The following is a 10,933-nucleotide window of genomic DNA, read 5'->3' on the forward strand; positions in this document are numbered from 1 at the left end:
CCAGGTAAAGGACACAGGTTTATTTCCAGTACCCCCCCCCCTGCACACTCCCAGTTCAGGGGGGCCACTGGGACCAGTGGGACACTGGCGCTGTCCCCAGGTGGTGGCACCAGCCCTGTCCCCTCCCAGAGCCCCCCCGGGGACAGAGAGGGGACAGGGAGGGACAATGGAGGGGGGGACAAAAAGGGGGAACGAGGGGAGGGGACAAAAAGGGGGACAAGGGGAGAATGGGAGGGGACAATGGGGGGCACAAGAGGGGACAATGCGGGGGACACAAAGAGGGGACAAAGGGGACACGGGGACCCCCAAGTTCCAGAGGCAGCGGCGGCGAAGGCACCGGAGAGGCTCTAAAAAAACCGCGGCGAAAATCCCGCAGGAATTCCCAAAAATCCTGCGGGAATTCCCAAAAAATCCTGCGGGATTCCTAAAATCCCACAGGGTTCCCGAAATTCCATGGAACTCCTAAAATCCCACCGAATTCCCAAAATCCTGCGGGAATTCCCAAAAATCCTGCGGGAATTCCCAGATCCCACAGGAAATTCCTCAATCCCACAGGAAATTCCCCAAATCCTGCAGAATTCCAAAAATCCCGTGGGAATTCCCCAAAATCCCGTGGATCTCCTAAAACCCCACAGAATTCTGAAAATCCTGCTGGAATTCCCAAAATCCTGCAGAATTTCCAAAATCCCGCAGAATTCCCAAAATCCCGTGGATCTCCTAAAATCGTGCGGAATTCCCCAAATCCCGCGGAATTCCGGGAATTGGGAAAAAGTGTCCGGGGGGTGGCGGGGACGACTTCACACCAGGAACGAGGAGGTTTGCTTGAACTCGCCCTGCGGGGACACGGGGACAGCCATGGGGACATTGATGGGGACATCAGTGGGGACAGGGATGGGGACAGGGATGGGGACACAGGGACATTGATGGGGACAGGGATGGGGACATGGGGACAGGCATGGGGACATTGATGGGGACACAGGGACATTGATGGGGACAGGGATGGGGACAGGGATGGGGCACTGACAAGGACATTCTTGGGGACAATGACAGGGACATCAATGGGGACAACTGGGACATCCATGGGGACACTAATGGGGACATCAGTGGGGACATCAGTGGGGACAGGGAGCCCCGTGAGCCCCCTCCCTCCACCACGATCCCCAGGGACACTGGGGACATTAATAGGGACACGGTGACATCACTGGGGACATGGGAACAGCAATGGGGACACCAATGGGGACATGGGAACATTAATGGGGACATCAGTGGGGACATGGTGACATCAATGGGGACATGGGAACAGCAATGGGGACACCAATGGGGACATGGTGACATCCATGGGGACATGGTGACATCAATGGGGACATCACTGGGGACACGGGAACATCAATGGGGACATTAATTGGGACATGGTGACATCCATGAGGACATGGTGACATCAATGGGGACATCACTGGGGACACAGGGACATCACTGGGGACATGGGAACATCAATGGGGACATCAGTGGGGACATGGTGACATCCATGGGGACATGGGAACATCAATGGGGACATTAATTGGGACATGGTGACATCCATGAGGACATGGTGACATCAATGGGGACATCACTGGGGACACAGGAACATCACTGGGGACATCACAGGTGACACCGTCCCCTCCCACCACCCCCCCTGGACCCTCCTGCCAAGGGACCCTGAGGACACCAGGGTGTCCCCCCTGCCACTGGGGTGTCCCCACCGGGGCGGTGGCAGGTCCCCGTGGTGTCCCCACGGTGTCCCCTGTGCTCACCTCGCTGCGCCGCGAGGGCTGGCTGTAAATCACCTTCTTCCCGCCGGCGCTGTGGGAAAATCGGGATTTTGGGATGTGCCACCCGCCCCCGTGTCCCCTCTGTCCCTACCAGGGGAAACCCCAGGGATGGGGGGACACCGAGGTGACACCGAGGTGACACTGGGGGGGTGGGGTCACCCAGGAGGAGGAGGAGGTGGCTCTGGTGTCACTCACTCTGTTTTTTCTGGAAAAAAGGGAAAAAATGGGGATCAGGGAGGGGAGGGGGACACAGCGGGGACATTACTGGGACATGGGGACGGACACGGGGACATCCCCAGGGACACAGGGCCATTCCCAGTCCCTCCCAGTCCCATCCCAGTTCCTCCCAGTCCCATCTCAGTCCGTCCCATTCCCTCCCAGTCCACCCCAGACCATTCCCAGTCCATCCCAGTTCATTCCCAGTGCTATTCCCAATCCATTCCCATCTCATCCCAGTCCCTCCCAGTTGCTCCCAGTCCCTCCCAGTCCTATTATTCCCATCCCAGTCCATCCCATTCCCTCCCAGTTCATTCCCAGTCCCTCCCAGTCCTATTTCCATCCCATCCCAGTCCCTCCCAGTCCCTCCCAGTCCATTCCGAGTCCCTCCCACTCCCTCCCAGTCCCTCCCATTCCATTCCCATTCCCTCCCAGTTCATTCCCAGTTCCTCCCAGTCTCTCACTGCTGAAGTAGCCGCGCCTGTGGGCGAACCAGACCCCGAAGGCAGCGAGGCCCAGGACCAGGAGCAGCAGCACCACGGCGGCCACGATGCCGCCCACGTTCACCTCGCCTGCGGGACACCCGGAGGGGAGCGGGGGATCCCGGGGATCCCATGGGATCGGGGGCATCCCATGGGATTGGGGAGACCCCACAGCTTGGGGGGGGTTGGGGGGATCCAACGGGACTGGGGGGATCCAACGAGATTTGGGCGATCCAATGGGTTCAGGGGATCCATTGGGATCCAACGGGATTGTGGGGATCAGGAGGGATCCAGGGGATCCCATGGGATTGGGGAGATCCCAGAGGATCAGGGAGGCTACATGGGATTGGGGGGATTCAATGGGATCAGGAGGGATCCAACAGGATCAGGGGGATCTCACAGGACTGGGGGACTGGGATCAGAATGGGGATTGGGATCGGGAATAGGATTGGGATGGGGACTGGGATCGGGAAGGGGATCGGGACTGGGATTGGGAGGGGATGGGGATCAAGATTGGGATCAGGATAGGGATCAGGATCAGGATTGGGATCAGGATAGGGATCGGGATGGGATCAGGATTGGAGATCAAGATTGGGATTGGGATTGGGGATCAAGATTGGGATCAGGATAGGGATCGGGATGGGATCAGGATTGGGATCGGGATTGGGATGGGGATCAGGATAGGGACTGGGATTAGGAGGGGATAGGGGTCAAGATTGGGATCAGGACTGGGATCGGGATTGGGATTGGGGAATGGGAATCAGGAAAGGGATCAGGATAGGGATCGGGATTGGAATTGGGATCGCTCCTTACTGGCCTCCATGCGGAAGACGTCGGATTTCTGGGGGCTGCCCACGTTGTTGGAGGCCTCGCAGTGATAATCGCCCGTGTCCCAGCCCCCCACGGGCTCAAAGACCTGCAATGGGGCAGGGGTCAGGGAAATGGGGAAAAAACGGGGGAAAATAGGGGGAGGAAATGAAGGGGAAAGCGGGGCAGGAAAAGGGAGAAAATGAGAGGAAAACAGGAAAAGGGGGAAAGAGTGGAAAACAGGGAAAGGGGCAGGAAAAGGGGAGGAAAAGAGGGAAAAGGGCAGGAAAAGGTGAGAGGGAGAGGGGCAGGAAGGCCCCAGCACTGACCAGCTCCCCCGTGCGCGGGTCCAGGCTGTAGGAGGAGTTGCGGAAGGCGGGGCTGGATTTGGGGTCCTGGGGCAGCTCGGTGCCGTCCTTGTACCAGCGGAAGGTGGGAGGGGGCGAGCCCTGAGCCTCGGAGCAGCGCAGAACGGCCCGGGCACCCACGGTGGCTGAGCTGGGCACGTGGGCCAGGGGCTTCCCCGGGGGCACTGCGGGGACAGGGACAGTGACAGTGGCACAGGGACAGTGACACAGGGACAGGGACAGTGACACAGGGACAGTGACACAGGGACAGTGACACACTGCCCAGAGTGACCATGGGGACAGTGACAGTGACAGTGATGGCACAGCCCGGGCACCCATGGTGGCTGAGCTGGGCACGTGGGCCAGGGGCTTCCCCGGGGGCACTGCGGGGACATGGGGACAGTGACACAGGGACAGTGACACACTGCCCAGAGTGACCATGGGGACAGGGACAGGGATGGCACTGCCTGGAGTGACCATGACATGGGACAGGGACAGGGACAGTGACCAGCACTGCCCAGAGTCACCCTGGGGAAAGGGACAGTGACAGGGACAAGACCAGGGACCAGGACAAGGATGGGGACAAGGCCGGGGACCAGGGATGGGTGACAATGACATGGCCAGGGACAAGGTCAAGGACAGGGCCAGGGCCAAGGCCAGGGATGGGGACAAGGCTGGGGACAAGGGACAAGGCCAGGGCTGGGGACAGGGGACAAGGCCAGGGCTGGGGAGAGGGGACAAGGCCGGGGTTGGGGACAGGGGACAAGGCCAGGGCTGGGGACAAGGGACAAGGCCAGGGCTGGGGAGAGGGGACAAGGCCAGGGCTGGGGACAGGGGACAAGGCCAGGGTTGGGCACAGGGGACAAGGCCGGGGTTGGGGACAGGGGACAAGGCCGGGGCTGGGGACATGGTGGCCTCACCCTGGACGATGAGGTTGACCTCGGACTTGGCGATGTGGCTGCCATCCCCCACCACCTCGCAGATGTACTTGCCGCTGTCCTCCCGCGTCACCGACGCGAAGCGGATGGACGTGGGCGAGAACTGGACACGGTCCCGGTACGGCTCTGGGGGACACCGGGCTGGGACATCGAGGGGACACCCCAGGGACACCCCAGGGACACCCCCATGGCCCCACGGGGACACCCCGATGGCCCCACAGGCCTGGGGACCCCCTCAGTGTCCCTGCAGAGAACCCCCCAAATGTCCCCATGGGCTTTGGGACCCCCCAAATGTCCCCACAGGGCCCCCCAATGTCCCCAGTGTCCCGCTGTCCCCAATGTCCCCAGTGCCCCCCAGTGTGCCCAATGTCCCTAGTGTCACCAATGTCCCTGGTGTCCCCAATATGCCCAATGTCCCCCAATATCCCCCAGTGTCCCCAATATCCCCTGCTGTCCCCACTGTCCTCAATGTCCCCGCTGTCCCCAGTGTCCCTGATGACCCCAATGTCCCAGTGTCTCCAGTGCCCCCCAATGTCCCCAGTGTCCCCGCTGTCTCCCAGTGTCCCCAGTGTCCCCCAGTGTCCCCGCTGTCCCCGTACCTGTGAGCTCCCCCCCGTAGTAGATCAGTGTCAGGGATGAGCCCCTCTGGAATTTCCACTCGATGCGGGCGCTGCCTGAGCTGGAGCGGAACGCGGCGCAGCGCAGCTCCACGGCTGGGGAACGGGAACGGGTCAGAACCGGGAATGGGAACGGGGGCAGAACCGGGAACGGGTCAGAACCGGGAACGAGAACAGGGGCAGAACTGGGAACGGGGGCAGAACCGGGAATGGGTCAGAACCGGGAATGGGAACGGGGGCAGAACCGGGAACGGGGGCAGAACCGGGAACGGGGCAGAACCGGGAATGGGAACGGGGGCAGAACCGGGAACGGGGGCAGAACCGGGAACGGGGCAGAACCGGGAATGGGAACGGGGGCAGAACCGGGAATGGGAACAGGGGCAGAACCGGGAACGGGAATGGGGGCAGAACTGGGAACGGGGGCAGAACCGGGAACGGGTCAGAACCAGGAACGGGTCAGAACCGGGAACGGGAACAGAACTGGGAACGGGAACAGAACCGGGAACGGGAATGGGGGCAGAACCGGGAATGGGAACGGGGGCAGAACCGGGAACGGGGGCAGAACCGGGAACGGGAATGGGGGCAGAACTGGGAACGGGGGCAGAACCGGGAACGGGGCAGAACCGGGAATGGGAACGGGGGCAGAACCGGGAATGGGAACGGGGGCAGAACCGGGAACGGGAATGGGGGCAGAACCGGGAACGGGGGCAGAACCAGGAACGGGAACGGGGGCAGAACCAGGAATGGGAACAGGGCAGAACCAGGACAGAACCAGGACCAGAACCAGGACAGAACCAGGCAGAACTGGGACCGGACAGAATCGGAATCAGAACCGGGACCAGGGTCAGAACAGAACGGGGACTGGGGTCAGAACAGAACCAGGGTCAGAACCAGAACTGGGACCAGAATCAGGGTCAGACAGAACCAGGACTGGGCTCAGGATTGGGGTCAGACAGAACCAGGACCAGGATCAACCAGAACCCAGCTCAACCCCAACTGGGACCACCCAAAACTGGGATCAGCCCAAAACTGAGACCACCCAAACCAGGCTGACCCCAAACTGACCCCCCCAAACCTCCCTGGGTGGAGCCCCCACCCCTGGGTTCGGGACAGCCCCGGGTGCATCCCCGGGCCGGTGACACCGCAGGGACACCATGGGGACACCATGGGGACACCATGGGGACACTCCCGGGGTCACTCACGTTTGTTCTCCGGCACTTCCTGGTCCTCCGAGGTCACCTGGGCTGCGGCCAGCGCGGCTGCGGGGACACCGGAGGGGAGGGGACGTCACCCGGAGCCCCAGCAGGGCCACCAGGAGCCAGGGCAGGGTCACCGGGGCCGCGAGGTCACCGGGAGCCCCGGGCACGGCCACCAGGAGGTCACTGGGCACGGCCACCACCGGGAGCCGGAAAATCCCGTCCGGCCACTCCTGCCCTGCCCAGCTCCTGCCCGGTTTCTGCTCAGTTCCTTCCCAGTTTCTGCTCAGTTCTCTCCCAGTTTCTCCCCGGTTCTTTCCCAGTTTCTACTCCATTTCTGCCCAGTTTCCACCCAGTTTCTACCAAGTCCTTCCCCACTTTCTGCCCAGTCTCTTCTCAGTTCCTGCCCAGTTCCTACCCAGTTTCTACTCAATTTTTGCCCAGTTCCTGCCCATTTTCTACCCAGTTTCTACCCATTTTCTACCTAGATTCTGTTCAGTTTCTGCCCAGCTCTTTCCCAGCTCCTGCCCAGTTTCTTCCCATTTCCTGCCCAGTTCTTATCCAGTCTCTGCCCAGTTCCTGCCCAGTTTCTCCCCAGTTCTTTCCCAGTTTCTACCCAGCTCCTGCCCAATTTCTTCCCAGTTCTTTCCCAGTTTCTGCCCAATTTCTGCCCATTTCCTACCATTTCTTCCCAGTTCCTGCCATCTCTGCCCAGTTCCTGCCCAGTTTCTGCTCAGTCTCTGCCCAGTTCTTTCCCAGTTTCTCCCCCATTCTTTCCCAGTTTCTCCCCAGCTCCTGCCCAGTTTCTCCCCAGTTCTTGCCCAGTTTCTGCTCAGTCTCTGCCCAGTTTCTCCGCAGTTCTTTCCCAGTTCCTGCCCATTTTCTGCCCATTTCCTGCCCAGTTTCGCAGGAAACCGGCCGGGAATGTCACAACCCCCGTGTGTCCCCCCCCCCGTGTCCCCTCCGTGTCCCCCCCCCGGAGCTGGGACATTCCCGGTGCCAGGTTTGGCTCCGGTGACTCATCCCAAGCGGGATTGTCACCGGGAATGTCGCCGGGAACGCCTCGGCCGCCACCCGCCCGCGCCACCTTTGCACCCCGGGGCCGCTGCCAAGCGAAACCCGGGCGGGAAAACCGGGATTGGGGGGGAAAAATCGGGAGTTTTGGGGGAAAAATCGGGATTTTTTGGGGAAAAAAATGGGATTTGGGGGGGGGAAATCGGGACTTTTGGGGGGGAATAATTTCGATTTGGGAGGGAAAAATTGGGATTTGGGAGGGAAATCGGGATTGGGGGGTGAAAATTGGGATTTGGGGGTGAAAATCGGGATTTCTTGGGGGAAAAATGGGGATTCGGAGGGGAAAATCAGGACTTTTAGGGGGGGGAATCAGGATTTTTAGGGGAAAAATTGGGATATAAGGGGGAAAAATCGGAATCGGGATGGGATTTTAGGGTTTGGGTGGATTTGGGGAATAAACAAAGGATGGGAACATCCCGTGGGAGTCTGGGATCAACCCGGAGTCGGGGCCTGCCAGGACCGAGTTTAAATCTGCAGGGATTGGGTAAATCCCGACCTGGTTTGGGTCTAAACCAGGCAGGATTAGGAAAATCCCAACCTGAACCGGGACCATATTTGGGATCGGGCTCATCCCAACCCAGTCTGGGTCTAAATAAACCGGGATTGGGTTAATCCCGATCCATTTTGGGTCTAAATAAACCGGGCTCGGGCTAGTCCCGACCCGGTTTAGGTCTAAATAAAGCGGGATCGGGTTAATCCCGACCTGTTTCAGTTCAAATAATTTGGGATGGGGTTAATCCCGACTGATTTTGAGTCTGAATAAACCGGAATTGGGTTGATCCCGACTCATTTTGGGTCCGAATAAACCGGGCTCGGGTTAGTCCCGACTGGGGCCGGGTCCAGCCCAGGCGGGATCGGGTTAATCCCGGGCCTGTCGAACACAATGGAGGGGACAGGAAGGCCACCCCCGCCCCCACCCCCCGCTCCCGGTGCCTCCGCTCCGGAATTCCCGGGGCTCGGGGGGGGGGTCCCGGGGCCGCCGCTGCCGCTCCCGGTGACCCCGAACCGGGGGGGTCCCTCCGGGGGCACCAACACCGAGCGCCCCCCCGGTACCGGCACCGCACGGGGGGGTCCCCATGGCCTCTCCGGTACCGGGACCGGCTCGGGTGCCCCCCAAACCCTCACCGGGTCCATGACCCCTGCGGTGACCCCGGCCCGGTCCTGACCCCACCCGGAGTGACCCCAGAGCCCTCCCCCGGTACCGATCTTGCCCCCCACGTGCTCCCGTTAACGATCCCCCTCCCCTTTCCCGAGCCTTCTCCGGTACCCACCGAGCCCTTCCCTTTCCCGCCCTCCCTCCGGTTCCCCTTCCCCCCTTCCCCAATTCCCGTTCCCCTCCCACTCCCGCTTCTCCAAGCCCCCTCCCCAATTCCCGCCCCTCCTCCGCTTTCCCCCCCCCCCTCCCCTCCCCAATTTCCCGCCCCCCCCACCCGGTCCCTCCGGTTCCCTGCCCCCCCCCCACCACTTCCCGAGCCCCCTCCCCAATTCCCGCTCCTCCCTCGCTTCCCGGAGCCCCCTCCCCAATTCCCGCCCCTCCCCCCGGTCCCCCCCGGTCCCCCCCGCTTCCCGGAGCCCCCGACCCCCCCCGCACTCACCGAGCCCCCCCAGCAGCAGCAGCAGCCGCAGCCCCGCCCCGGGCGGTCCCCAGCGCTGGCCCCGGGGCTGTCCCCGCTGTCCCCGGTGTCCCCGGGGCTGCCCCCGCTCCGCTCCCGCCATGGCGCCGCCGCCGCCCCGCTCCAGGTGCGCCCGCCCCGCCCCGCCCCGCCAAACCCCGCCCCCGCCCCACCCAGGCCACGCCCACCCCGCCAGGTGCCGCGCGGGCCACGCCCCCTCCGCGATCTTATTGGTTGTCCCGCCTATCGGTTCAAAGCGGCGCGCGCTGATTGGTCCGCGCGGTGCCGCCCGCGTGGTTTGATTGGTTAAAGGGGAGGGCGGGGAGCGGCGGCCAATGGGAGAGCGCGCTGGAACTTCTGGCCAATGGGAGCGCGCGAGGGGCGGGGCCTGGCGTTGCCGTGGAGACCGCGCGGCTTCGGCCGGTGGGGGGCGCTGAGGGCCCGGGAGGGGCTCCCAGTCCGCACCAGTTGGGACCAGTTGGGACCAGTGACCCCGCCCAGGGCTCCCAGTTTGGACCAGTTGGGACCAGTGCCCCCCAGTGACCTCCAGTGACCCCACCCAGTGACTGCCCAGAGCTCCCAGTTCAGACCAGTGACCACCAGTGATCCCCTCAGTACAAACCAGTGACCTCCAGTGACCTCCCGACCAGTGACCCCCAGTTGGGACCAGTGACTGCCCAGAGCTCCCAGTTTGGACCAGTGCCCCGAAGTGACCCCGCCCAGTGACCACCAGTAACCACCCAGGGCTCCCAGTTTGGACCAGTGACCCCCCCAGTAACCACCAGTGACCACCCAGGGTTCCCAGTCTGGACCAGTTTGGACCAGTGACCCCCCCAGTACAAACCAGTGCCCCCCAGTTTGGCCCAGTCCCCCCCCAGTGGGGGCACTAAAGGGGGGGGGGGATGAAGCTCCTGGGGGGTTTTGGGGTCCCTTTGGGGTTTTCAAGGGGATTTTGGGGGTCCCTGAAAGAATTTGGGACAATTTCGGGGTCTCTTTTGGGGTTTCAGGGCAGTTTTGGGGTCTCTGAGGGAATTCAGGGGGGCTTTGGGGTCTCTTTTGGGGTTTCAGGGCAGTTTTGAGGTCCCTTACGGGGTTTTAGGGAATTTCGGGGTCCTTTTGGGGATTTTGGGCTCCCTTTGAAGGTTTTGGGGTCCCTTTTGGGGTTTTAGGGGATTTTGGGGTCCCTTTGAGGTTTTAGAGGATTTAGGAGATTTTTGGGAAATCCCTTTGGGGTTTTCAGGGGCATTTTGGGTTCCTTGAAGGAATTCAGGGGGATTTTGAGGTCCCTTTTGGGGTTTTAGGCTCCCCTTGGCCCTTTCAGAAGGATTTTGGGGTCTCTTTGGGGGTTTCAGGGAATTCTGGGGTTGCTTTGGGAGTTTCAGGGTCCCTTAAATGGTTTTAGGAGATTTTGGGAGTTTTAGGGGTCGCTTTTGGGGTTTTAGGGTCACTTTGTGGGTTTTAGGTGATTTTAGGGTCCCTTTGGGGGTTTTGTGGTCCGTTTGGGGTGGGGATGGGCTCTGGGAAAAACCTTAAGGACCCTAAAAAAAACAAATCCCTGTTTTTTATTTCTTTTTTTTTTTTTCTTTGTTTTTTTTTTTGGTTTTTTCTTTTTAAGCCTGGAATTATTTTTTTTTTTTTTCCTTTTTGGGGTTTTTTTTTTTCGTTGGTTTTTTTTGCAATTCCGAGAGTTTAAAAAAAAAAAAAAATCCCAAAACCCCGCGGGGGGAGGGGCGGGGGGGGGAGGGGAAAGGGAGGGGGGAGGGGCAAAAAGGGGGGGTGGGGGGGGAGGGGGCGTGAGGGTCCCAACACCCCAAACCCCCCCAAAAATCCCCTCC

The 10,933-nt window shown here is 61.2% G+C and overlaps 1 protein-coding gene across 1 annotated transcript; it reads right to left on the reverse strand.

Annotated features, from left to right (window-relative positions):
* Positions 1 to 5: 5 nt before the first annotated feature.
* Positions 6 to 9,153, reverse strand: F11R (F11 receptor; the record flags this gene model as incomplete). The annotated part of the gene is made up of 9 exons (XM_054517587.1): positions 6 to 833; positions 1,791 to 2,013; positions 2,489 to 2,596; positions 3,320 to 3,422; positions 3,643 to 3,845; positions 4,581 to 4,724; positions 5,198 to 5,311; positions 6,418 to 6,474; positions 9,081 to 9,153. Coding segments are annotated over 8 exons (816 nt in total), but the record flags the coding sequence as incomplete, so codon positions are not given.
* Positions 9,154 to 10,933: the final 1,780 nt, after the last annotated feature.

The sequence above is a fragment of the Molothrus ater genome, chromosome 29 (genome assembly GCF_012460135.2).
Source record: "Molothrus ater isolate BHLD 08-10-18 breed brown headed cowbird chromosome 29, BPBGC_Mater_1.1, whole genome shotgun sequence".
In the NCBI taxonomy this organism is placed as follows: Eukaryota; Metazoa; Chordata; class Aves; order Passeriformes; family Icteridae; genus Molothrus; species Molothrus ater.